At 45.0% G+C, this 27,790-nt stretch overlaps 2 protein-coding genes across 10 annotated transcripts in view; both read left to right on the top strand.

Annotated features, from left to right (window-relative positions):
* The first annotated feature begins 413 nt into the window (after positions 1-413).
* Positions 414-27,790, top strand: DCK (deoxycytidine kinase). Of its 2 annotated transcripts, XR_011337271.1 has the most exons (8): positions 414-493; positions 1,696-1,814; positions 4,637-4,830; positions 5,570-5,717; positions 6,992-7,107; positions 7,591-7,690; positions 10,735-11,789; positions 27,677-27,790. XR_011337271.1 is itself a non-coding variant. In XM_069855061.1 (7 exons), the coding sequence occupies exons 1-7, from the start codon at positions 424-426 to the stop codon at positions 10,759-10,761; spliced, it is 774 nt and encodes a 257-aa protein (XP_069711162.1). In that variant the 5' UTR covers positions 414-423; the 3' UTR covers positions 10,762-12,079. The 2 variants fall into 2 exon arrangements, 1 of the variants encoding a protein (XP_069711162.1); XM_069855061.1 differs by lacking the exon at positions 27,677-27,790 and having other exon boundaries at positions 10,735-12,079.
* Positions 12,959-27,790, top strand: part of SLC4A4 (solute carrier family 4 member 4) — a 189,894-nt gene continuing 175,062 nt past the window's right edge. For 7 of the 8 annotated variants that reach the window (XM_069855015.1, XM_069855017.1, XM_069855010.1 and 4 more), the window contains exon 1: positions 19,854-19,933. In XM_069855015.1, coding sequence (XP_069711116.1) covers positions 19,869-19,933 — 65 coding nt within the window. In that variant the 5' untranslated portion in view covers positions 19,854-19,868. Of the gene's footprint in view, positions 12,981-19,853; positions 19,934-27,790 lie in introns of those variants that run through there. The other variant, XM_069855013.1, reaches the window with a different exon arrangement.

The following is a 27,790-nucleotide window of genomic DNA, read 5'->3' as shown; positions in this document are numbered from 1 at the left end:
TGCCGTACACACCCCCCCCCACCCCGCCTTCTTCCCCGGCGCCGCCGGTGACGTCAGCGCCCCGCGCGCGCCAAATTCGAAGGCGGGAGGGGGAAAGCGCCGCGCGCCGCTGTCGCTGCGGCCGTTGGGCTGGCGCGCGCCGCCGCCTCCTCCTCCTCCTCGTCCCCCGCCTCAGCTCGCGCGCCGCCGCCGCTCCCCCCTCCCCTCGCCGCGCGCCGCCGCTCCCCCCTCCCCTCGCCGCGCGCCGCCGCGCACGCGCCCCCCGCTTCGCGCCCTCGCCTCGCGCCCCCCGCTTCGCGCCCTCGCCTCGCGCCCCCTCCCGCCCTCGCCTCGCGCCCCCTCCCGCCCTCGCCTCGCGCCCCCTCCCGCCTCCCGCCCTCGCCTCGCGCCCCCTCAGGGTCCCTCACGCCCCCCCTCTCCGCCATGGCGACCCCGCCGAAGCGCGGTCGCTGCGAGGGGCGCGTCAAGAAGGTCGCCGTGGAGGGAAACATCGGTGAGTGTCTGTGGGGAGGGGGACGCGGCAACCCCCTTACCCCCCCGCCATCCGCCTCATCCCTTCCCGTTGTCACCCCCTGTTCCCTTCCATCCCCGCTTTTCCCTTTCTCTCCATCTCCACCCCCTTCCTCCTCCCATTATCTCTGTTCTCCTCCATCCCTCACTTCTCTTTTTCCTCTCTACCTTCTCCATTTCCCTTCCCCCCCCCCCCCCCATTTCTCTCTCTCCCCCGTCCCCCATTTTCTTTATCCTTCTTGGTGCCTGGGCGCTCCCACAAGATTTTCCCTGCATTTTTCCTGTGAAAAAGGCTTTTTATCTGGTCAGGAGACGTGAGGTTGCTGGGCAGGCTGTGTCGTGACAGCAAAGCCACTTAATAACTCCAGAAATTGCACTGATACTATAGGGATTAATGCTGGAGAAATGACGATATTTGGGAGGGCAACCCCCCCCCCCCAAGTTTTCTGCTACAGTTTTTAGTCAATTCACCATTTCAGGATGCTCTGAAGCCCTAGGTGCTCCCCTAAGTGAACAGAAAGAGCCTGGTCAGTGGCTGTAACCAGCAGGAAGACTTACCGGCTGTTAACCAGATATTTCTGGGGTGTTCAGAGTGATTTTGGCAAGAGACTGGGCTTAAAATTGAGGACAGGAGCTGCCAGGGGGCCAGTTTGCTTGGTGGTGGGTGTGTGAGGTTGAAATTTCCTGAGTTTTTTATTCCATTGGCAGCAGATTAATGACTTCTTTGCTTTGGGAAGTAACCAGCTCTATTCGTGTTTGAGAAGCCATTGCTTCTGCTTTATGATTCTGTCATCATTGCTTGGTTTTTCCTACCTAAAATAACCAAGGAAAGCTGAAACACCACTCCTGAGATTGGACCACTGAGTAGTAATATTTAAGTTAAAAAAATCTAACAGTTAGTGTTTTAATTGCAAATATAACTCTAGAATTTAATTAATTGCTCTGGGCTGAGGCTTGTTATCGCTTTTCTGGTTAAAGTTTGTTGTTTGAGGTATAAAATAAAAGAGAGAAACCCTGTGGCCACTTAATTGACCTGTGGCGCGCAGTGGCTTGTGATTCATGTGTGCTGTGAACCGAGTATGGGAGACCCACTTACGGCGCATGGAACTGGAATGGTATAGTAGTGAAATAATGTCGCTGTCGGTGTGTTTTGACTGTTCTTCTTCTTGGATGCTTTTTTTCCAGCTGCAGGGAAGTCGACGTTTGTGAATATTCTTAAACAAGCTGATGAGGAGTGGGAAGTTGTTCCTGAGCCTGTAGCTAGATGGTGCAACGTGCAGCAGAGCGCAGAGGATGCTTGTGAGGTACGGGTGGAGAAATGGAGGGGAAACTTTCTAAAATAAATAACCCCAAACCAGTCTTTGGATTTCAGCAGATCAGTCTGTCTGGTATAGTAAAGTAGATATTTTTTCTGAAATATATGTGACAGCAACATTTTTGCTGATTCTTATCGTATCATTCTAGAATCCTCAACATGAGAAGGGTATGGAGCTGTTGGAAGGGGTCCAGAGGGGGGCTACAAAGATGATCCCAGGGCTGGAGCACCTGCCATACGAGGACAGGCTGAGACAGTTGGGGTTGTTTGGCCTGGAGAATGCTGTGAGGAGATCTCATAGCGACCTTCCAGTATCTGAAACGGGCTACAAGAAAGCTGGAGGGGGACTGTGTACAAAGGCTTGTGGCGATAGGATGAGGGGCGAAGGCTTTAAACTGGAGAGGGGCAGATTTAGACTAGACACAAGGAGGAATTTCTTGACTATGAGAGTGATGAGGCACTGGAACAGGTTGCCCAGAGCAGTGGTGGCTGCCCCATCCCTGGAGGGGTTTAAGGCCAGGCTGGATGGGGCTTGGAACCCCTGATCCAGTGGGAGGTGTCCCATCGCAGGGGGGTTGGAACTGAATGGGCTTTAAGGTCCCTTCCAACCCAAACTATTCTATGATTCTATAATGTTTGAGTTACTGTTTTCTCATCTGCTCAGTGTTTTATAGAATCAATGGTATTCAACACCAGAATGCGAATGATAATAGCAGTAAAAGCTTGTTCTATTCCTTGTATAAAAGCAAGGGATGGGAGAAAGTTAGGCGGAAGTTGCTTGTAGCAGCTGAGAACTGACCAGGTGAGGGCAAAGGTGCTTGCCTACCTCCTGGAAGCGTAGCAATGCCCAGCCAGTCTCTGAGCAGCCTTGGAAGATGACCTCTACTCTCCTCCTCTTTCCAGTATCTGGTCTGAGTGTGGCACTCCATGTTGTGAGATAACCCTTTGGGTGGTGGGGTCAGGTGTCCCTGCTCTGTTCCTCCCAGCCCACTTCCTAGGGGCAGAGTCGGAAAGAAAGGCTTGGTATTGTGCAAGAGCTGTTCAGCAGAAGCCAAATATTGGTAGGTTATTAACCCTGCTCTACCCACAAACATAGACCATGTCACTGTGAGGGCACTTGGGAAGGAAGTTAACTCCATCCCAGCCAGTCCTGTAAGCTAAATTTCCTAACCTTCATAATCATCTTTGGAGTTGGACTTAGTCATTCCCTCTTTCGTCCTTTGGTGTTGGCTGGTTTGCAGAAATAGGATGTCCTGTACTACTCCTAAAACTGGTCAGGAAACGCTTAAGAAAAGATTCCTGAAGACAAGGCTGTACCTTGTGTGCGAGTTGTTTGTGCCTGTGTTTGCAGTGATCTCTGTGTGCGTTGCCAAGAGCTTGTCGTGATCCCCTCACTATTGGGTAGTTTACGCAGCAACGGCAGCAGCACCTTTAGAACCACACTGTACTGCGCAGCGGCTCTGTTTCCTGTAAGGGTATTGTACAGCCTCAGCTGTGGGGCCTTTGCTCGGCTTTGCTTTCCGTTTTCTGAGAAAAGTTATTGGCATTCAGGATGGGACATTGTTTTTTTTTAAACTAGCTTAAGTAGACTTCCACTTTTCCTTCTTTAATAAAGCTGGTACTTTCATTGCCCCACATTACCAGGAAAGCAAGAATGATAAAAGATTTGGGAAGTTCATTTTTACATGTGCGTGTATTTGTAGAAAGAGGTGTCTTGCTACTCTTGTTAGTCCTTAGGAAAGCTGATCCTCAGATATTTCAGATGGCTTCCTGCTGTGCTTCTTAATGCAGTGGTTTTCAAGTATCTTTTCCAGAGGATACTTTTGCATCTTTTATTTCATACTGGTGAGACTGATAAGGATCCTCTGACTTGTGAAATGTCACTGCAGCTGCATCTTCTCTACTTGGTTACGGAGTTGGGGGCATGTCCTGGATAGTGGAACCAGTGCTGTGGGAATTGCTCTTGGTTGCTGCTTGGCCAGTGCCAGAGTGTGATGCAAGGCATGTATGGTTTACTGTTATGGGGAACTAGAGATGAGGATGAAACTTGGAATTCCAGGCTTTTAATTGCTATTACCTAGGCATTGACCTCTATCTAAATAAGTCGCTGTTTGGATTTGGTGTAAATGTAGCAGAAAGATTCTGACAGAAGCAGACGTTCCTGTTAGCCTGTGTTTCCAGTATGCAGCTTTCTGTTCCCATGTGCTTTAGTGGCTGTCTCCAGGTGTTGGGTCTCCTTTGCAGCCTGTGGGAGACCTTTGTCCTGGACTCTGTTCCAAATTGCCCAGGTAAGATGGGAATGTAATCATATCTTGAGATGCTGTGTCAGCAGCTGCTACGGTAAGAGCTGTAATTAATAGATGGCAAAACAAAACAAGCCCAGCTTTACATGTTAAACTCCCACTTATCAGAGTGAAAGGGACATGGATTTTTCTACAAGGTTGGTGACTTTTTGCACTGATAGGATAATGTTCCCTGCCCATGGCAGGGGGCTTGGTACTGGATGATCTTTAAGATCCCTTCCAACCCAACCTATTCTACAATTCTATGATCCTATGTTCCTTAAAGCTTGTAAATAGTGAGCAAAGTGTTTTGGTACTTGAACGTTTTGATGCTGTAGCGTGCAGAGAGTTGCTCCGTGCCATAGGAGGAGTAACATTACTGGCATTTATGCCTTTTATTACAAAAAGGGTTAAGAGGTAAGTGGTGCAATTGTAAACCTGAACAGCTTTAATGTAGTAGAGCAGTTCTGTTTCACCTTAATCATCCACCTTTTCAACTTAAAGGGTCACTGTATTTGTTTAATACCAGGAGCTGACTACATCCCAGAAGAGTGGTGGAAATGTGCTTCGGATGATGTATGAGAAGCCAGAGAGGTGGTCATTCACTTTCCAGACATACGCCTGTCTCAGCAGGATCCGGGCTCAGCTCAAATCCCTGGATGGCAAACTTAAAGAGGCAGAGAACCCTGTGGTATTTTTTGAGCGATCTGTCTACAGCGACAGGTAAGCAGGGCTGAAGTCCTTGAAGTGAACATCAACATTCTCTGACGTAAAATGCATAAATAAATAAAACAGGGTGCGACTGAGTTCTTTGTCTCCTTTCCTTGTAATTTTGATGCTGGTGTATCACAATAACCCCAATAAGGGGTTTGTTATCTTTCTCGTCTTAACAATGAAGTACAATTCCTGGTTGCGGGTTTATAGTGTTGTTGTGTACCTGTGGGGTTTTCCATTCTCTGTAGGTAGGATTTTTGTCATTTGTGCATGCACATTTCCTTTCAAAGAAAAGAGAGGAGTAAGCATCAAGAAGAGTCAAGAGCAATTTCTGTTGTTCTCACTTAGTGGTTTTTTTTTCTCTTACGCTTCTTGAAACAGGTCTAGCTATTTCATATTGCTGTACCCAGCATTTCTGAGTTCAGAAGGTTAGATTTGTAAATGAAATCCCATCACATAATCCTTAGGTGTTGACCATGTTCTAATATATTTTAAATAAATGACCGCAGTAGACAGAGCCGTGGTGGTTAGTGGATTGTTCCTGAACACAGGTACCTGAGCTGCAAATGTTACTGCTTTCCACGGGCACTGCTCTGGGCAGCTCATTTCCAGTCCAAACAGGCCTTGAAGAAGTTACTGAATTACTGTGCTCAGCTTCTGTTCTGATTACTGTGCAGCACTTTATACAAACTAAGCGTTGACTGTGTTCGAGCTCAGTTTTGTTGATCCAGCTGGTTTGTGTGCACAGGTATATCTTTGCAGCTAATTTATATGAATCTGATTGCATGAATGAAACGGAATGGACTATCTACCAAGACTGGCATGACTGGATGAATAAGCAGTTTGGGCAAAGCCTAGCGCTGGATGGGATCATTTATCTCAGAGCCACTCCTGAGGTGAGCAATAAAAGTTTGTGACCCTCACAGAGAATGAAAGTAGATGTTCTGTGCCTTGCCTGTAAAATCTGATCTTTGTCTGTGCTTCCATAGTATTCTTTTTTTCTAAAAAAATGTAGGGTTTAACTCTGGTTCTAGACATTCTCAGTGCTGAATCCAGCCCTGTTCAATGTCTTTATCAATGACCTGGATGAAGGCATCGAGTGCACCCTTAGCAAGTTTGCAGACGACACTAAGCTGGGTGGAAGTGTGGATCTGCTGGAGGGTAGGGAGGCTCCAAAGGGATCTGTGCTTTCATACGTAGCCTGTGTTTTTTTAAATAAAATGTGATGATAATGATTTTCTAATTATAAGAAAAGAATAGATGATGAGCAAACCAGAAAATACCACTGGAACTGAAAAGCAAAAAAGGAAAGTACAGAATGCTGTGATAGATGTAACAGTTTGTAGTTCATGTCACAGCTGATTTTGGGCGTGTGTGTGTGTGTGTGAGGCCCTTTCACCTGGAGCCATGGAGTTAAGCCAGATGAACGCAGCCATTGTGGGCTTGATGACACCGTTTTATGACACTGCTTTGATCTGTGGGCATCTAATATGTTTTAAAAGGAGAGAACAACATCATGAATGTGTCTTTGGAGTATGAAACTTCAATGAACAAGTGAAAACATAAGAGTTCAGAAGAGCTCTAATTGCAGTAATTAACTTACAGGTCACTTCCGTGCTTCCTTATTTCCAACTCTAATGCTTCCAGCTTTGTTATTGTTGTAAACAGCTGTGTATGTGACATGCTGGAGGCTCTCAGAGGGCTTTTTTTCATTTGACTTGCTAGTGTGGGCTGCTTTTTCACTCTTTAAGAATATACGTGTAAATTACAAAGTGCAGCAGTTTTAAACAGTTTCAGTTGGCTTGTTATTGAGACTTTGGGTGTGTTCAGAGCAGGAACAAGCGATTTACTATCAGAAATCTGTAACGAGCTTTTGAAATGACTGTCCCGAATGTCCAGCTTATTTGGGACTCTTCCTTATGTTTGAGAAATACCATTATATATTTCCTCAAGTCCTTCTTTGATTCCCTGTGTAGCCTGTGGGCTCTGCCAGTGGAACATGGCACAGTGTTTCTGTGCTCATAAGACAGTTTGCAAGTTGAATGTGAATCTTTGGCAAAGAGTGACGTGTTGAACACAGGAAGGGCTAGCAAGAAACACTTGAGCGAATTTCACTTCCTCTGAGTCTTCAAAAGCAACCAATTTATATTTTAATATCTTTTGGTTTTAGAAATGCTTAAATAGGATTTACTTGCGTGGAAGAGATGAAGAGCAAGAGATACCCATTGAATATCTGGAGAAGCTTCACTACAAACATGAAAGCTGGCTTCAGCATAGGACTCTGCGGTAGGGTTTGTTTCATGGCTTCTTATTGATGGGTAAATCTCTTTAAGGATGTTCCATAATGCTTTTTCCACCAGTGAAACGGCAGCTTCTCCTGTGATATGTCAAGTTAAACCCCAGGAATATTTCTCTCTCTCCTTCCTTAGTAGTATTGGCTTTTCAGCATGTTAATTTGTGCTAGGACATCCAGTGTGCCTTGAGCTCCTTCACGTGGGGCTCTGAATAGCAGAGGATTCAGACGAACTCTGTATTAGAATGAGTTGAACTGAACTTCAGGTGCTAGGGAACAGAATGCTCAAGAATCAGTACTGTGTCCTAGGAGCCACACTGTCAATTCCAATTGCTGTGTGTTCAGAGTTTGTGGCTGTAATTCGTATATGCAGTTCTCTTTGTGAGATTCTTAGCAATCAAAATGCTGACAAAGACTTGAATGATGTATCCTTTTTTTTAGCTAATAATATTTTCTCTGTTCCACTCCCACTACAGAACGGATTTTGAGTATCTACAGGAAATACCTATCTTAACCCTAGATGTTAATGAAGACTTCAAAGGCAAAAAGGACAGATATGATCACATGACTGAAAAGGTAAAGTTTCACAAGCAGAACAAACTCATGTTTTGGGTTTGTTGCCAGCATGTCCCAATAAATTGGCGATACCTCTCACATCTCACAGTGCAGCATTCAGTGAAGTCAGACTAGATGTGGAACCTGTGGTTCTTTGTGGTATTTCCTACACAGATTTTCCGTTAAAAAAAGGGGAGGGGAGGAAAGGAAATATTCCAGGCTTATACAAGACGACTTTCACTACTGACTTTGTTGGCAAATATAATTTCTGATTTAAGTAACCCTCAACTCTTTGAAAGAACTATTATTTGCTACGTCCTGCTTTTGCCATTTTGCAGGTGCTGTAAGAAATGTCAGGGTGGGAGAGGGTGAGGGTGGCTGTTGAAAGAGAAGGAAGGCTACAAGGTCTGAGTTGGATGTCTGGGGAAAACTTCCTTGCGTTAGGAGTGAAAGTGTCTCACCTATGGTGCTGGTAAATAAAAGAACTTTGGTGCCAGGTACTGTGAAAATGTGGTACAAAACTGTCACAATGGCAAATTGGAGGATGAGTTAGCTGAATGTACAGCCAAATTTGAATCCAAGCAGTGACCTGATGGCACCTGGTTGGGGGTTTTGCTGGTATTTCTAGCTAAACAAGAGAGAGAATGGGCCCTTCTCCCTTCTGCTTAGCGTGTCACAGTGAAGGGCAGTGCTGCTAATGCAAGTAGGGATCCTTGGCTCTAAAAATATACTTCGCTGCTTAGTTATTCTTCAGTCTGTAATCATCCTTAAATCATATTTAAGTAAGGGAATTACTTCCAGATAATCAACAGTCTAATAGTCTGCTGCTATCCTGCTCATTTTTAGTTTTGTTTATTAAATTAGCACTATTATTGAAGCTTTTCCTTTCAGCTGTGTTTGTTAAAGTGTTATTCAAAATCCTTCTCGAAAGCAGTGGTCTGAAGCTTCAGGGAGTACTCTTCAAATGTAGCTTTCTGCTTTCTTTGGAAGGTAATGCAGAATAGAAATCAGAAGTACTTTTTAGTTTTATTTGGACATATGAAAAAAATGTTTATTTGATACAAAAAGAATTGAAGTTGAGATTTCTTTTTGCATTAAGAAGATACAAAAAGGTGCAATATATGATTTAAAGCAAGGCCAGACCATCAGCCTTTTAACTGCTCAGGTGTTTGTTGTTTGAATCCTGATGGGATTCGGCTGAGGACAGAGAGACTTTCCTTTGAGCAGTTGCCATGAGTCGCAGACCTTAGCAACAGTATGCGTACATTTTTCCTCTCTTTGGAAATGAATTGTTTACCTCATGTGCAAAGCAGCTTTGTCCTTTGATCTCAGTTTATGCACTGAGAAGGAGACCTGTTCACCTGATTAAACCCAGCCTTCATGGTATTTGTTCTTTTAAAGCTTGTAAATTGATGGAACGGCAGCTGTGGAGTGAACATGCTTCCCATCTGCACCATGAGATAAGGCCAAGCTCTGGCACCTAAACAAGGATTCTGGATGAGTTTACTCCTGAGTAGTTGTCAGGTTGTCTGGGAAGAGCCTTGACCTGTGTTAGCCTTAATGTTTGGCATTTCTGAAGTGTAGTCACAGAATGGCTGGTCTCGTTATGAGACTGGGTACTTTAGCTGTTAGTGTAGGCTCATGTCTGGTGGGGACCCAACCCCTGTGTGCTTCCCTCTGTCACCGCACTCTAGACCCGTCCTGAAACGATTCCTAGCGCCTAAGCAGTGATGAGGCTCATCATGCAGTGTGAACTGAAAGGTGGCATTCTTGTGATACCTTTCAGGTCCGAGTACTGGCACAGCTGTGTGTTCCCTTCTCTGTGTGAAGGGATTTGACCTCTCTTTTTCCCCACCTTGATGAGCCCTGAACTGGGGGGGAAGGGTCACAGCTGGAGAATGTGATCCAAGATCTGTTTCCATTTCACATCAATAATTTGGACAAAGCAGTTACAGATGTGCTCTGTGTGTGAGAGCCTCTGCCAGAAGAACAAAACCATGTTCTGTAGTGAGCTGTCAATTCCTTTCTGTGCAGCTGTGTAGCGTGAGTGGGCAGAGGGGAAAATGCTCCCAGTTCAGGCACTATCACAGCCTTGAAACAGAGAGATGGGAGTTGTCCACCTGGGTCCTGTATTTTTTGGGTCTTGTATCTGCTGGGATGTTGCATTTGAAAAAAAGGTGGCCTGCCACTTCTTTCTACCCCAGTGCTTTAAAGGGAGGGAGCAATTACTCTTCCTTCTCTGGAGGGGCCAGAACAAAAAGGCACGCATACCTGTGCCAGAGGTGCCTTCTCAGCATGTTGTCTTCCTGCAGCCCTTGCCATTCACCTGGATTTAGGCTGATGTCTTAAGCAACCACCTCCCCTGTAAGTGCCATGCCAGCCTGCTGCATGGCTGGCTGCCTAGTCTGGATTCAGTTCTTCTCAGCTGTGTGAATTATTTGAGGTGCCGGACCGCGTCTTGGTGCTCTGGCGTAGGATCATGGATTTCCATCTCTGAGTTCCGGATAACATTCTATGGGCTGGAGCCATTTGAGCCACTCTTTGGATACTGGAAATGGAGTCCAACGGTAGCTGAACTCTTACAGCATTGTTCTACAGTATTGGATTGTTTTCAAGTACTGTGGTTTTGCTAGGTATTGTTTTTTTATTTGCCAGCCTCAAATTCCTCTGTATTAATGAGATGCATTGACATTAAATTTGAACAGCTTTCTGGTAGTTGGGGTGTGACGTGGTGCTTTCCAAATGATGGATCTTTTGAGGGGGTCATCATCATCCTTATGGTTAGGTTATACCTGCTTTCAAGAGAATTTATGAGGTGGGGCTGTGGTTTAGGATTACAGGAGTAATGAGCATCATTACGATGCGTCTCTCTCTGCACCTGCTAAATTCTAGGTTTTTGGCTGAAAAAGTTCTCAGTGGACAAGAAATAGTATAGCTGAGCCTAAGATTGTTTTTCCCAGTTTGTGTTTCTGCAAGTAGGAGCGAGGCAGTGGAGAAGTCAATGTTGTTGCTGGCTATTTCTGTTGATAAATACTGAGATTGACAATATTTGTTTCTTTTTGCAGGTGAAAGAATTTTTGAGCACCTTATAATCCTCTTTGAAGCACAGACAGAGTCAAACTGTTCCAAACATCTGTGCGATCAAAGTCTGAAGTACAGCTTCTGCTTTTATAGGAAGCCTCTGGAGAGGCAGGACTCGATCCCGTTGATTTAATTGTGAGGAACAAACAAACTGTGTGCATAGGGAAGCTATTAAATAAATCCATAGGTCTGTTCAGTATTATGTTAAGTAACACATGCAAATTCTGAAGATACTAGAACTCTTGAGAGTTGTCAAATGTTGCGCCTGTTTCTAATCAGACCAGTAAGTTCTTCTGGAATATTTTTTTTAGTTTTTAATTTATTTTGTGTCCAGTGGCTATTTAATTTTCAAGAGGTAGTGTGTTTTTAGATCTCAAGTGTTTTTCTCAGTGGCATTGATTCGTAATGAATGTCTCATCGTTCTGTGGAAGAAAACAGTGATAACTATTTTTGCTGGTGAATTATTTTTAATATAACCTGGAATTTTATATTGTAAGCTATAAAAAAAAAAGGTCGCCTGACAATTTTGATAGGTTAAGTTCTTCACAGAATACACTGAATTCGATTGAAAAATATGGCTGAAATGCTCTAGATAGCAAATGAATTGTTATATCCGTCTTCATTGTGCACTGCAAAGTAGGATATTGAGAGACTTTCCATTCTCTGGCATGTGTGAGTGTTATTTTCCCAATTGTTTTTAAGCTGTTAATGAAGCAAAGCTGGTTTTGTTGTTGGTGAGCCCTCCTTTCCTGTAGAGGAGTGCGTTTGCTGGATGGACACCGTAAAAGGAAGAAGATGATTCTTGCGAATGGCCTCCATCTGTAAATGACGTGTGTCTAAACCTTTCCTTAATCACATTTTGGATGTCAGAGGTGCTTCCTGCTTTTGTTCCAGCTTCTTTTCTTAACTGGCCCTTCTGGGCGCTTGTTTGAGATGCTGCGGTATTGGAAGTAGGCTGTCCATTCTCTTCTTGTGGTGAGACGGGGAGAGCTCTGCTCCAGTGCATCTCATTTTATTGACTGAGCTCTTTGTGTTTCAGGTACGATAAAAGGAAATGATGCAGGGTACATGCCTTGAGTTCTGAGTTTTATAAACTGCTTTTTTTTCTGCATTTTTAAACATACCTGAATGACTGCACAGTTGGCTTTTGAATGCAGTATTTTATTGTAAAGCATTTTGTTCTCTACTGTGGTGCCTGTTTCACCTGCTAATTTGAGATGAGCTTTCTTGCTTTGTGGTTGGAATTGCGCTGGCGTTCTCTAACCGTTGGCTGAAAAATAAAAGTGGTTGGAAAGACTTTCATTGCTTAATAGCGTTGGCTCCCTTGTCTCATAAAAGAAGTAACATTGTGAATTGGTGCTACGTAATACCGGGATGAATTTGAAGTTGTGTATTCTTGTATATTCTACAAGTTCTCCAAGATTTCTGAAACACTGTGATTGGCTTCTGATGTTTTCTGTGGATGGGAAATGAGCTTGTGGGATAGAGACTGGATTACATAAAATGTTTCATATGTACCTTACTGATCAGTAGAAGCGGTTCGTGTAATGTTTACGTTACAGTGGAATATCCCAGTAGTTTGGTAGCAAATCTCATTTTCGACTCCCAGGTTCCCCAGTAAAAGGAAAGGTTTTAAGATCTTTGCTCCAGAAATGAAGTGAGGTGGAATGGATCATGATTCAGTTCAGGTTTACTTGAAACACATGGTAGAAGCCTTTTAAAACATTCTTGGCAATGGTCTGAACAGTAACAACTTATTTGACTAACAGTGCAATTATTTGTACAGTTTCAGCTGTCAAACTTGTGAATTTAATTACAGGAATCAGAATGACAGTGCTCACTGCAAGGAGTAAACAAGCCTGGAGTTCTAATAAGGCCTCCTTTTCAAACCCATCACAGAGCACACAGGAATTCTGTGGCAGGCTATCTGCGTCCCGCTCCAGAAAGCTTTACAGAATCTCTGACTGCCAAGTTTGGGTTTGAAGGAGCGAAGTCCTGACCAATTATGAGAACGTTTTTAATTGCTGTGGAGAAAAAACAGCCACAAACCCAGAACACCCACTCACCCCAGGTTTCGCAGGGCTCAGGCAGTAGTGGGGCTGAGGCACGTGAAGCTGCGGTTACCGTATGTAGGACAAGGCGCAGCACAGAGGACTGGAGATGTCCTTAGTTCTGCCCGTGCACCAGCTCAGACCTCACAGCTCTGACAGTACCTCAGCCTTTGGAATTTGTCAGTATTCTTTTTTTTTTTTTTTTGCTTAAATCTATTCCCAGGCTACCACAAACCTGGATTGTTGTGTTAGTTTCTTGCCCGTTAGAGATACGGAAGGTTTCTGTACTGGTACCTGCTGTTTGGTGATGATGTATTTTCAGTCTTTGAGTGCTGTGTCCCTTTCTTCCTTGGGGTAAGAGATACTTGGATGGAACTGGCTAGAAATTCTTGCTTGTTTTTATCAAGTGTCATCGCGATTAGAAAAGTTGGAGTGCAGGGTTTATGACATCTTTTCTGGTTAAGATAGAGATGGAAATACTTACCAGTAGCATTTAACTGCTGTGCAAGTACACGTGTGAGCTATGGACACAAAATTACCTCATTTTATTTTCAGCCCTTGCAGTTGTTTTCTGTATAGTGTATTTTAAAATCTCATAAGTGCTTCTTAGAACAGCAACCAATTTTGTGGGTAGAACTTAATTTACTGTATTTTTGTGCCAGTAACTTATTTCTACTGTTTTCTGTTTACTTAAGCAGATTCATAATAATGGAATGGTATATAAAATGTGATTAGTATTGAGATTATTATGTTCTTTTTCCAGTAATTAAAGACTGGGAGCGTGACAGGAGAAATTGACCATTATTTGTTATGCAAAGACCAGGCATATATGTATCTAGTAATAACTCACTTGTATCTTAGGGGAAAACGATGTAACTGCTGTTGCCAAGAGGTTTCAGGATGGATAGGTGTAGGTTGTTTCCCCAGCTCCTGTTTAGACTCACTGTGTGGCCCTGAGTAAATCACTCTTTACCTCAGTCTTTTTGTCTTTGAAATACTGATACTTCCTACATCTGTCTTCAGAGGACTGGGGGATTGTGAGTTAATGGCTATGTGCTGTCGTTTAAGTTTGAAGAGCTCTTAAATAATTGAGAATGAAGGCAGCCCTGGCTTTAGATGTTTCACTGGGGTGTTTCGATGCCCTTATGAAAGGTGTCACGGATTCATGGCCAACAGAATTCATTTATTTGTTTTAAAAGATATTAAAAGCCAGTAGGTGCATCAGTTGTGTTGAAGTTAGTTCCCTGGAAAACACAGCTACTGAAAGCTTATCATCATTTGTGGCGAAAAGGAACATTTTACAAATGTGATCTTGAACGAGAATTGGTGGCCAGACCTGTGCTGCAGTCCCTGTGGTGGCGGAGCTGTGTGCAGGCTCTGCCACATGAGGTCATGGTGTCCTCAGCACCTGCTTGCTCAGCTCTGGCGAGGAGAGTGTCTGTATGTTAACAGCAAAGGGCTTGGAAATGGTACAGAAGGAAGAGGTCACTTACTTGCTTTGCCACCAGAAAGCCATTAAATTGACGAATAAATACTCGACTGAATGTGATAGATCTTCATCTCCAGATGGAGGGCGTAAAGTGAGTCCCCGCGGGGTTAAATGAAAGACTAGAAAAGGCTGAGCTAATGGGAGGGCTTTGACACCAGGTATTCCGTGCAGCCACCAGCTGTTTCTGTTCTGAGAGTGAATATTAGCACATGGATAACAGTAATCCGGGGGTATCTGAGTGATAACAGTCTTATAGCTTTGAGCTATCAGGCTTGAATGCAAGCAGCGAGTAGTACTGATGCTGGGAAAATAAAGCCCTTGTGAACTCTAGCTGAAGTCACACAGTACTTTGTGCTGAATATTATCCTGAACTAGGTATGGCTTCTCCGAAACTCTGATTGGAATCCAGTAGTGACAACGAGCATGGAATCCATACCGGGAGTAAGTGGTGGAGTGCTTTATTTTACCTGGTGTTCAGCGTGGGTGTAAAATCAGTATAATGCATAAAGCCTGGAAGTTTTCTGTTGTTCATTGGTCTAGGTTTCAGTCCGTGGTTGTTGATAATATGACAGCAGCATAAATAAGACTGTAGTGGCTGGTGATGTAGAATGTGAGCTGTTGCCCTTTCCTTGGATCCCTGCTGGCTGCCTTCCCCATATCCCGGCAGGGTGCACATTGCATGTCTGTATCTTCAGAACATCGAGGTGATCCAGCTTGCACCAGGGATGTTTGCTGCCTAATAGCACTGACGCACTCAGGAAAAGGCGGTTGGTTCCTGAGACACTTAAAAAGCAGTTCTCGTTGCACTTCATCCAGAGTATGCTCCCATGCTTTCTACAGGCTTTTCATTCCAACTTCCTTCTAAGCTGTTGTGACTTATCACTTAACCACCACCAAAAGCATCATCTGGTACAAGCTGTAACAGACTTGTTAAAGCCAAAATTTCACTGGTGTGCAGTCTATTGGATATGCAACTTCTGCCTCTGTTCTAGTTCAGTATCTTATATTTTCAGTCCTCTTTTGCGAGTGGTTCTGTGTTAGCCCACCTGGTTGCTGGGGCTCTTACTGACTACTGGATTCAGCGCTGCCTATGTATGTGTGCTGAAAGTGTGCTCTTTTCTTGATAATTATGTCCAGATTTGCCTCCACTGGTGTCTTAAAATGATTGCTGTTGCTCTCAAGTTTCTGCTGCACCTTTGGCTTGGTCCTCCCTGGGGGCCGGCTCCTGGCCTTTACCCTGACCTGCTCGTCTGGGGACAGTGGCCAGTGGCCGCAGGTCATCGCCTGGCTTGTTGCAGCAGACTGCTGGTCCGTGTCAGCTGCCTGTGTCCTCTCCGTGCCACGCCTCTGGAGGAGACTTGCTGCTGCAGAAAACAGGATTGGCTTTTAGGTGTCCATTCCTAGTCTGCTCCGCTGCGTGTTTCATGAGGGTTCATAGCAATGGTCCAGTTTAGCTGGGTAGGTGTTTTATGTGTGTTTGTCAACTGTTTGTTTGTTATCTCTGCTTCATTGTGTACAGGACGGGGTTCATGTCAAGTGACTAAAATCTTGTTTCCAGTGGGGTTTCTGTTGCAGTGCACTTTGTCGACAGTCTGCCGATAGCTTGTTCAGATGCCATAGTTCTTACGGCCTGTTTAACTACAGCGCTTGCTGGAGTGTGTCCACTTACCATCAGGTTTTGTAATTCACGAGCTGTCCTACTGTTCTTAAACATTCAGCTGTGAACTGTATTGCTCTCATGGCTTTGGCTCCTCCCTGCTGAGGTTTACTCTGTCCCCTCTCAAAGTAATTGCAGCTTATGCACAAGATGAGCCTTTCCCTCAGAGGACAGCACAATGCCTGTGGTCTTGTGGATGATTCTTCTGTTGCTTTTGGCTTCCCATCCTTCTCAGCGTGGTAGTACAGGCAGGATTGGTCTTTGGGGATGCTGACATGCTGTGACATGGTGTGCTCCAGAGACGATTTCTAATTGTGTCTGCCAAGTCTTATAGCCACATCGCACACTTGAACTTGAGTGGTACAATTATAATCTGGATCACGATTATAGTTATTTAGTTCATGCAAGTTAATTGCTTTTCATGAAGGGGCTCCAGGAAAACTAGGGAGGGGCTCTTGATCAGGGAGTGCAGGGATAGGATGAGGGGAATGGATTGAAGCTGAGGTGAGGTCTTAGGAAGAAATGTTTCCCTGTGGGAGGGGGTGGGAAGGCCCTGGCCCAGGTTGCCCAGGGAAGCCGTGGCTGCCCCATCCCTGGTGGTGTTCAAGGTCAGGTTGGATGGGCCTTGGAGCCCCTGATCCAGTGGGAGGTGTCTCTGCCCATGGCAGGGGGTGGCACTGGGTGGGCTTGGGCATCCCTTCCAGCCCAAACCATTCTGTGATTCTGTGATACCTGTTAATGACTTAGTCTAGGCATCAGCAGGGCTGATAGCGTGTGTCCATGCCAGAGATGAGTCACTAACTCGGCCTGAAAATTTCTTTTTCTTTCAAGGTTGTTCACCCATGATACACTCAAAGTGATAATGCATCTTAGCTTTATGTTTTATTGACAGTCTGCGCTTGCCTGTTGCTCTCGGATGAAGGCAACTCCAGCATCTGCTTGCACTTTTGGCTTTAAATACTGCTGTTAGCTTTGCTTCTGGGATTGCCTTCACAATCTAGCTGGAATCATATTGGCAGTAGGTCAGAAAGCCTTACAGAGAATGTAGTGATGCTCTGCTTGCTGTGGAGCATGGATTGAAGGTCTCTGGATGCTAGTGTCCCTCTGCAGAACCCTCCTTTTAGTCAAGATCTAAATTTGCACTTTTTGTCTGGAATCTTCTCTGGCTGCCTGTTTGTTGTGCTGTCTCTGAGGGGGTTTTGTTTGCCTAATCTTCCACTTTGCTTGTCTCTAGCACTGGAATATAACTTGATTCTCCTGCATCTGTCCGTGCTGCTGCCCATGGACTGAACCCTTTAGGCTTCGTTTCCGTACAGCAGTGGGTACATCGGATGGCGTTACCTGCACCGCTCTGTCCTTTTCCCTCCTGCGCTCCCACCCTCTGAGTCTGCGTATTTAGGCTAAGGCACTGGCCATCAGCGTACTGAGCTTTGTCTTGGGTAGCTCTGGTTGCTTTAGATCTTGGAAGGCAGTTGTGTAGGGGATTAGACCTGTCCTACAAAGTTTCCTCCTGATTGGAATGGTATGTCCTTTGAATGAGCTTGTCTTTCCCTAGAAAATACATAACGTCTTGAAGTTAGAGAGATACTACAATTACTACAATTCTCCGCCTCTTAATGTAAGTACCAATTTCCACTTCTGCTTCTTGATTTCAGGGCTTTTTTTGTTTGTTGATATGTTTTGCTAATTTAGACCCTGTTTAAGGGAGCACAGTGTTCACTGAACAAGGCAAGAAACTTGATTTATTTCAGACGTTGCTCCGTGCAAAGTGTGTCTTTTCCCTCCTCCTGTTATCGAAGATAGCAGAAGGTTTTATTGCTTCCAATTTCACCTCCTGTGGGCAGTTTGGTGTATGGATTTCTAGGCAAGGAAGCCTAGCAGCTAATGTGACTAGTGAGGTTTCTCCTAACACCCTGTCTTTCTGCCCTATTTCTCAGTCAGTTGTTGTGAGTCCTGTTAACTGGCTGAGCTGCCAGTGTAATTTGTGTGTCATATACTGAATAACGCATTAGGGCTCCATGTAGGTGCAGCTGACCTTCTGTATTTACCAGAAGACATCGGCTGCAGCGAAGCTTCCCAGGCACGTGCACACAAGTGAAAATACTCTGTGCTTTAGATACTGTGCATCTACCCTGCAGGCTTCTTCAGGGACATCACTGATTTGGTTTAGATACTGTGCATCTACTAGTTGAAGAGTTTAGGTGCAGCAGAAGCAGAGTGGATTATGCAAAGGCTGGTAACCATTTGATAAGAAGAACGGAGCACGAGAAAGCTGAGTGCAAATAAAACTTTTAGTCTGTGGTACTGGCTATCACTAAAGATAAACCAGAAAATAAGCCTGGCTGAGGCTGTGGTTCAGTAAGCTAACATGAGAAACTTGCTAGGTTTAGGATATTTTGTCATTAATCTGATTTTGTCCTGACGCATTGTAGATCTGGACTCTCTCCATGGTATTCAGCAAATCCCACATACTCTCTAAGCTACAGCCTTAATTGTGCAAGGCTGTGTATTTCATGTATTGATTTATAGTCACAAATCTGTACGCCTAAGGAGACAAGCCGTTTACTGATATTGCAGAGACTGACAAGTGGTCCGGAGACAGTCCTGCTAGCAGTGCTCCTATTGGATCCCACAAACTGGAGAGGCCAGGCAGATGTTGGAAAGGGAGGTCCTTATATGGTAGAGCTGATTCTCTTCTTGCTAATAGGACTTTTACCGGTCCTCATCATTCATTGTGAGGGAGCATGAGATGCCCTGGACAGTTTAACTGATGTTGATTATTGAAGCTTTGTTTCAAAGTAGTTGCACAGAAATCAGAACAAGAACCAGATATTTTGAACAGAGATAGAGAGGCTTTCTGTACCGACAGGACATAACTCTGCTGTCATCCAGGTGAGACAAAGGTTCCGGCAGGATGGCTTTGAAGTAGGCTATGGCCAAATGGAATTCTGTAAGGTCTCTGTAGTGTGCAGAATCCACCAATAGTCTTGGGAAGTAAGACTGGAGTGACTGGCATGCACTGGCTGGGGCTAGAAGAGCTTTGCTGTCAGCTGTGAAACAAACACTGGCTATGTCTCAGCAGCAGTGCACAGCATGGGCATGGATTTCACTGAACAGCAACATTAAATCAACTTGCCTCTGCTTTGCACAGGGATAAGATGGGAGAACTGTATATGCAGGATGGCATTTTTTTTGTCCTTCAGTGGCCAAAGTGAAGGTTCTTAGCTGTTTTGAGGGACCTATGATGGCTGGCAGGTTGTTTGGAACTTGTAGCTAGTGGTTCTTAGCCCTGGTCCAAACCACTGTTACAGGTGTGATGTGCTTGTATGGAAGCAATGTAAACTTCTGGAAAGAAGGCTTGCTTTCTCTGTTACCATTTGAAATCCTTTGGCCCTTGGCCTCCGGAGCCTGCAGCTTGGAGGTAGTGTTGCCAACAACTGAGAGGCAGTGAGGAGTGGATTGTCCATTTCCTGCATGACCTTGGACATCGCAGATGGGAACAAAAGCTATTCTGGACTTGAACTATAGCTTTGGACTGCGTTCCTCATTGAAACGCTTGAGCGAGGGGTGGGAATGGGCAGTGACCTGAATAGAACAGAAGGTCACCTCACATGGAGTGAATGAGTTGAACAGAGACCAGACCAAGTAGGTTTAGGGATGTTAGAAAGAAATTGATTTACGGAGTTTTACTTCCAGGGTTGGAAGTACAATGCTGAAAGGTCTACTCAGCAATGAGGGGCTTGGTTCGTGCTAAAGAAGAGAAAGGTAAAAATTTACCTGCTTTTCTATAGAAGAGAACTGTCAAGTACCACTTGAAAACAAGCTTGAAGAGCTATTACAGCAGATTTACAACCTGTACCTCATGGAAGGAAATGGGGACAGAGGGCACTTTAAGGTAATCCTGGTACTGCTGCAGCTAGAATGATCTATGCTGCTACCCTCTGTTACCTTGAGCAACTGCCAAAGCCTCAGTGCTCAGAGGGCAGGTGGGTGCTGAGTTCTTGCCTTGCCAGTGACACAGCAAAACCTCTGTTCTGGCTCCTGTGTGCTCAACAGTCAAAGGAGTGGCAATGGGAGAAAGAAAATTAAGGGGGAACCCGAGTCCCTTGAGGAATTTTAATATACTTGCTTTTCTCTCTCTCTGCTTGTGTTGAAGGCTTGTGTGCCCTGGGCCACTCACCAAGGGAAGCATTTGGTGTTTTGCTCCATGTAGATGGTGGCTGGTGGGGCTAAGGAGACTTGCCCAAAGCTGTTCGTGCTATGCTATGTCCATTCCATGTCTAGATACTGTAGATGATAGGACAGAGCTGCAACTGGAGGGCAATGGGAGTAGGAATAAATAGTTTCAAGATGCTCCCCTGGTAGTGGAAGGATCGTGTGTTTACACCCCTGATCGAGTTAGTGAATAAGAGTTGCTTTGAAGGGGACCTACTGATATTTTTTCTCTATTTATGAACATAGGTTAAAACCCAAAGAAGTCCATACGAATCTGGCAAGCTGTTTTGTCTCGTGCCTTCTGCTGGCACAGTATTTTGGTTACAAAGATCTTTCTGTCAGTGCAGGTTTTGCCTGGGAAGACTGAAGCTCTTGTAGCAAGAGTGCATTTTCACCAGGAAAGGCTGTACTCACCCCACAAGCCCTTTGCTGGCACAAAACATGATATAGCTGCGTTGCCGGGTAGCTCTCAGCACAGGCCTGGCCTTGGTGTAAAGGTCTGGGCAAGGCTATTGATCTAAACCAGGTTTCAGTTAAGCACACGTTGTGAGGGAATGAGAGTCTGGGGTTTCACCTGGCATGCAGTGCATTGTCTGAGAGGAACCCGTCATCTTAATGGATGGGTTCATTGTTTTTTTTAATGGCATCTCCCGTTTAGGAGAACGTGCTGAGAAAGGACTTGAGTCAGTTTTGGTCCCAAACTTGACAGTGTTTTTGAGCCCTTTATCTCTGTTTCATGCCATGAATTTGTTGGGGTGAGAGGGAAGATGATAGTTAATCCAGCGAAACACAGTTGACGCCAAACCTCACTTTTGAGGTTTGAGACTTGAGATATGCAGATGGTCTCTGTAAATGGTTAAAATGAAAGGAGCTGGAGCAGTGGTGTGCTCTGACACTCGTCTGATGTGAAGTACTCATACTGTGCTTTGGGCAGGAGTTGTGTGGTATTTTACTATCTTTCCTTGGGATTTTAATTCTGCTGGGTTTGAGAATAGGTGCATTCTGTTTTTACAAGTCACTGATGGGAGGTGGAGAGATGAGATACTTAACATACAGTGTGATTTCTTTCTGAGAGCACGTGTCTAAACTGCTCTTTAGTTGGAAAGTTGATTCCCTGCCCCAAGTGGCTTCTGCTTCAGCAGGAGTGACATCCTGAGGGGCAGAGTTGGGCTGTCTCTTCCTGCTATTGAAAAAAACATTACTTTAGGAATGTAAAAACAGTCTTGTTGAGATGCTAAGCTGGAAAATATAGTGCAAACGTAAATAATCTGGAGCCGGATTGTCTTTGTTTCTGAAATACGCGTTGCTATAGTATAGGGAGATCCATTTCACCTCAGAGGTCTCTGCTTGCCTTCTGCCGACAGGTAACTGGGTGGGGGTAGATGTTATCGAGAAAAGGGGAAGGGCCTTATGCCTTCCTTTGTAATTAATGCATTTGATTGCAATTCCTGTGGAGCGGGGAGTCTTTCGGGAGGCCAGTGAATATCTCCCTCCCAGCACCACTTCTGATGCCTTCTCCTGTCGTATCTGCTGTTACAAATTGCTGAACACAGCAGTGGGCTTGTTGCTGCTGGCATTCGTTGCACAACTCCCGTCTCCAGTGATCTGCAGCAATGTTCTAATTAAATTGTTTATCAGTGTTCATCTGTTTGTTTGTGTAAAGCTGTATGCTGTGTGAGTTAGCTAAAAGTCTTCGGAGTGTTTGAAAAAACAAGTTTGAAGGCAGCAGAGAGTCATCAAAAGGTTATTTAAGAACTTAAAAGTAGCTTTGCTGAAGAGTGGATTTCTTTTGATAGAACAGGCTCCATCCATTGCAGTATTTCATCCTTATGATGGATGTGCTTGAGTGAACTGGTTTCTCTCGTGCTTGTGGCACAGAATTTACCATTTGCACAGAATCTTTATCTGTTAAGCAGTTCAAATTGTCCCTGTTCTTTTCCTTTTCATTACAAAGGCAGCCTGCAGACTTTGTAATCTTTTTCTCTGTCCTCCTGAATCCTTCTGCATTTTCTTAGTTTTACATGACTAATTGGCTTTACTGGACATCTTCATGGAATTTGGCCTTCTGGGATTGAAGGCGTATCTGAATATTTGATGGTCTCATGTGGAGACTCTGCTAAGAGTCTTACTGAGCCTTACTGAGTCTTACTTACACAAGATGTGTAATCAGGACTTGGGTACCTCCCCATTAGCTCCTCCAGATGTTTGGGTACCAGCTGGAAAGGAATAAAAAGGGCTTCCTCCTTCCACCAGTCTCCTCAAGCTCTCAGAGTAATTTGAGGGTTGTTGGGCAGCTCATGATTTTATATGGCTTATTGTCGGGTTTATTTTCCATAATGATTTGAGACAGCTGATTATTTTTTCCTCCCAGTCCAGGAACCATTGCTCATCCTTTCCCATCACTGAAGCAGCTGGTTAGAAATGGCCACAGATTTCACAACTTTTCAAATTCAACTGTTTTCTTTCCCTGACTAGAGCCCTCCAGAGCTCTCTTTATTTTCATATGAGGAAAATGCAGCTAATATTAACATGTTTCATTTAATTTCTGTCTTGACTCCACCTAACTTCCTACAGCCTAGGATTATCCTTTACCTTTACTTGAGGATTGTGTGTGATTGGGATTAGTCCTGTGTCCCTTTGCCATCAGGGGGTGTCACCTAACTCACTTAACACCTCTCTGTGCAAACTCTTTTGCCACATTCTGCATGGGCTTTAGAAGGTACCGGACTGTTTATGGAAAAATGTGCCTGCAGCATCTGGCCAGAGTTTGTATCCAGTCAGCAATTCCAAACATGGGTTATTGGTCTGTAACCACACACAACATTGTTACTACTTGGCAATTGTAGCAGCTATTTATGGTTTGGGTTTGCTGTCTCATGGTTGTCTTTCCTGTAATCTCTTGGCATGTGGGCTCTGGGTTTTGGTTCTCTTATGCAGAAAAGGGTCTCTGAACATTTTCTCTATGAAAGTCTGTCCACCCTGCGTCCATCCCAGATGAGTGAGAACCAGCTGGTCTTGTTGTAGGTGTTTGTTCTCTGTGCCACCCATCTCCTGCCAAGTCAGCCACCTGCCCTGACTTCTCTACAGCAGCATCAACACGTGTAGTTACCCTGAGGGGAACTGCTCTGGTGAGAAAGCAACTCTTACAGAGACAGTTTCACATCTAGGTTTGGAATAGAGGTCATCAGCACAGCCAGCGTTGTGGCAAAGCACAGCTGTGTACCCAGGCCGTTGCAACAGGACAGGAATGAAGGGAAGTGTCATCTGGGGCTGTTTACGGCTTTGGGGTTTACCAAACTGAGTTTGAGGTATCCTGAGGTGAAAAGGAAAAACGAAAAGCAAGCTCAGCTGTTTACCCCGAGCCACCTGAATTGGAAACCTCAAAAGAGCCCAACTTACTGCATGAACAGCAACTGTACCAGCTGTGGAGGGTGTCAGTTGTGTCCTGGGCTCTTTCCAACCTACCTGCGTTCCCATTTGTGCCATGCATGTCTTCCTTCACTCGCTATGTGTGTAGATTATCAAGCTCTTGAGCTGCGTTGCTCCAAGCTAAGGAGGCTGGATCTGCATGTTCCTGTTTGGTCAGTCCTAACCCAAGACATAAATCATGCAAGTTTTTGAATGCAAGGCTGTTTGCCGCTCGTTTCCGTGGTAGTACTGCTGTACGCTTGCCATGCTTGTTCTCTGGTCAGCAGCGGTGTGCACTGTCTGGCACAAAGAGGGTACTCTGCAGTAATGGTTAAATTCTTGCATCCCTGGTTTTCTCCTGCTCTGTATGCTCTGAGGCTCCGTGCACAGAACAGCCTGTCCTGGGCACTGTGCGTAGAAGGCAGGAGTCAGGAAGCTCAGCTTTAGGAGGGGGGAGCATAAGTAAGGCACTGAGACTGGGAAGCCTGGCAGTCACTCCTAAGGCAGAATATAGCTTTTGGATTTGGTTGGTGGCTCCTCTTTAAGCACTTGAGAGACTTGGCAGTGCAGGCCTCACAGCCAGATCTTGTGTGGTGGGGGTGCTAGAGATGGGCGACAGATTGTTCTCATTCTCTGTAGCCTAGGAGCTGGGCGATGCAGGAAATGGCTGTCAGAGTGCTCTGGGTGGAAGGAGGCTCACTCCTGAAAATCATTCCCATACTGATGTACCGATCCTTCTGAGGATTTTCCTTGGCTCTCAGATCCTTGATTTCCCAAGCCTGGCCACAGGTTGAACAGTTTTGGGGTGTGGGTGTGTGTTGTGGTGGGTTTTTGTTCCATGGGGCTCCTGTGACATCAGGCGTTTTCTCTTGCTTTTACTGCCTCCTTTCTTCAGTGAGTGGTTTAGGAATAGATTGGCTGATCTGATGCTTTAGTGATGGCTAAGATAGCCTTGGTCTTCCTGGCCACTCTTGAAGTCATAGCAGCACAAACCACCTGATTTCCTTATCTCCTTGGGAGTCATTTATCCCTTTTCTACTTGCTAAGGAAGTGATGTTTGTTGCATAAGCCAGGATAGGTAGGAGCAGAAGCCCAATGTTTATGGTACAGTAGTGGTCAAACTGCCTTCATCAAGCCCCATCATCACTGTTCATGACCACAAAGGGAAAACCCTCCTTGTTCTCTCTGAAGGGTCTGGTGTCCTAATGTGAATCCACCTGCAGCAGAGTCCCAGGGCCTGCACAGCTCACTGAGATGATTTTAAAGCTGAGCCAGGCTGCTGCTGGCTGTTTCACCTGGCAACTAACAGTCCTTCCTTTGCTGCAGTTTGGCCTTGGGCCTTTCAGAGGGCTCTGGACATGAGATAAATGATCTCTTATTTGCCTTGGGCACCTGTAAACTCCTGGCATGGCTGGCAGTATCTGAGCCTCTTGTAGCCCTTGATGTGTGCTGCTGGAAAGCTGAAAGGTGACTTCTTCCAGAACTACAAAGAATGCATCAAAGGTAGTGGAGGGAGGCTGTGGTCATTTCTTTCTGGATGCTTCAGCTGCACACGTGGTTTGATGTGCTGGTTAGGCACTTCCAGCTTGTGGTTATAATGATGGGAAGAGAGGAAAAACCGAAATGGTGTCTCTTAGTCTAGGTAAATGGGTCCTCCAGTGCCTTTGGGATGTGGCTGTGGGCTGAGCAAGTGTGCCCTGGCTCATAGGCTGGTGGGAAAATGTCTTGTGGGAAGAGCTTCTGTGGTCCTGTGAACCTGCAGGAAAGGGATTAGACTCTGTGGTTGTTCCATGCCTGAGTAATGCCACAGAAGAAAGGGAAAAGTGGTCCCTGCCGAGTGTAAATTGTAGAGTTAACAATGGACACTGTGTCTGTGCTACTGTTGCGAAAGGTTTTAGCTTGGAGACCTGTCAGTATTTAATTACAGTTGACTTTTAAAACACTCTTTCTGGTAGGTAAAAGAAGATTTTATTATTAAATCTGCGCTTACCTTCACAGACTCAGGCATTTTGAGGATTTGAATTGTTTGCAGAGGCAATTAAGCACCTAAATCCCTTTTGAGATGAAATTGTGCCAGTTCTTTCTGTAACAAGGGTGCACAGTGTTTATTCCTGCTTTTTATACAACTGTGTTTTTTCCTTTCTTTTATATACTAAATCATCTTTTGGCTCCACTAGCTCAAGCTCACTGCTTTTCTTTGATTGCTACAGCCCTGTGACTGTTGCCTTCTAATTAGAAGGCACCTGGGAGGAATCTAGTCTAATGGTGATCTTCCTTCAGCATGCTGTTACATCACCCACAAAGATGGGAGAGATAACCCTTTGTCCTAGGTCAGTTAAGGAGCGTAGAGCAGCATGAGCAAGCAGGAATGGTTTTCACACAAACAATGTCTCGGCTCACTAGGGAGAGGGCTGGATGACCTCAAAGGAAGCTTGCTGCTCGGAGAAAGCAGATGTCTCACTGATGGAGTCCAAGCTTTGGAACAAAAAAGGCCCAGAAACAGACTGGTTTGGCTTAAGTGTTGGTGGTCTCTTGAGGCTATTTAGTGAGGTAGAAACAGTGATGGCTCCACAAGTCATGCTGCTGTTCAAAATCCCCCTTCCTGCTGTGGCTTCAGGTAACAGCTATGATGTGCTGTAATGCTAGGTGTGGTCCAAACAGCTGATGAGTGACCAGGGCTTGGATACAGACTCCTTAAAGTTTTGTTCCCAGCTGCCAAGCAGCTGAATGGATGCCTAAACAGGACTGATCTCAAAGGGTAGTGCTGCCCAACATTAAAAAAAAGGAACAATTTCTTCCACAGACAGCAGCAGTGTCATCTGAAAATTAGAATGTTCTTCTCTGCCTGTCTTGAGAGTGGTTGAGATTTTCTGTGGTCTGAAGCACTCTGGAACCAGCAAATTGGGAACTGTATATCTGAGGTGCCTATTAGCTCTTAACCCATGTAGTAGCTCCCTTGGTCACTAACAGGTTTCAGACCAGTGGTCTTCAGTGGTGAAGGGAGCAGCTGACACCTCAGAAATATTAGGAGCTGTCTGGTTTGCTGTTTTCCTAACTCATTTTCTAGTTGTTTTCAACATATGTTTTAACACAGGCTCAGGTTCTTTGTCAGTCTGTGCTGGGATTCCACAAAGCTTGCAGCTGTGGAATCACACGATATGAGGAGATGCTTAATAGTGCATGATTTGGTTTTTTATATAAAAAACTATTAATGCATATCTTCACTTAATTATAATCTTTTTCCCCCAGCTGTTTTGTTTACATGCTATTTAATAACCACTCATGTGGATATGCAGCCCCACTGCCAGCTGCAGGTGGCTTGCAAGCATTTGATTACATTGCCTGATTATTCCTGGTATTGTTCTCAAAGAACATGGAACGCGACTGTCACAGACCCGCGTGTCACAGACCTCTCTTCACCATGGCAGAGGGGTTGGAACTGAATGTTCTTTAGGTCCCTTCCAACTCAAACCATTCCATGATTCTATGACTCCTAACATTTCAGAAATGCCCATCATGCGTGGTTATCAGTGTTGTTGGGGTTTCTCTCCTTGGGAAACCGACTCCCACTTTCTTGGCAAAATAGCCTGCACGATTGAAGCTGATAGAGTTGAATTACCCTGGGATTTCTGCGAAAGCCGCCCAAGGTGCGTTCCTTTTAGAGAGGCACTAGGGATTAATTCAGAGCTCTCCCAAGCGTCGGCTGAAGGAGGGGCCACTGGATGGTGCTGTTGTCTTGTGGCTGGCCAGTGTAAAACCTGGTTACTTCGGCAGCCCGTTACGGAATTCCACCAGAAATCCAGTCTTTTTACAAGGGAAGGGTCTGAGAGTCCAGACTGACAAGCAGGGTGGTGATGTGTAATAATGTTATATCATTTTATGAGAGATTTAAGCCTCCAGCTCAGGAAGGGAAAGTTAAAGTAGCACGGTGAGTTGTGAGCATTTGGTAGTCAGCATTTATAAAGGCTATACAGTGGGGAGCAACCGAGTAAACACCATCACCGGTCGGGATGAAAAACCCAAGTCTGGAAGGTACTGGGCAAGGATTTGGTCTACACAGATGCGTTTGAGGTTTCACCAAGCTTTAAATTTTTATTTCCATTAAGCTGAAGACCTGAAAATCCAAAGAGCACTGAAGAGTTAAAAAGGAAGGAGAAGTCGGAAGTTTCTTTAGGAAGAGACTTTATCCCAGAGAGCAGTGTGTCCATGTGCCATAGGAG

Source organism: Phaenicophaeus curvirostris, chromosome 4, assembly GCF_032191515.1.
Source record: "Phaenicophaeus curvirostris isolate KB17595 chromosome 4, BPBGC_Pcur_1.0, whole genome shotgun sequence".
Classification (NCBI taxonomy): domain Eukaryota; kingdom Metazoa; phylum Chordata; class Aves; order Cuculiformes; family Cuculidae; genus Phaenicophaeus; species Phaenicophaeus curvirostris.
The sequence above is the reverse complement of the archived record's forward strand: the minus strand, read 5'-3'. Positions and strand labels throughout refer to the sequence as shown.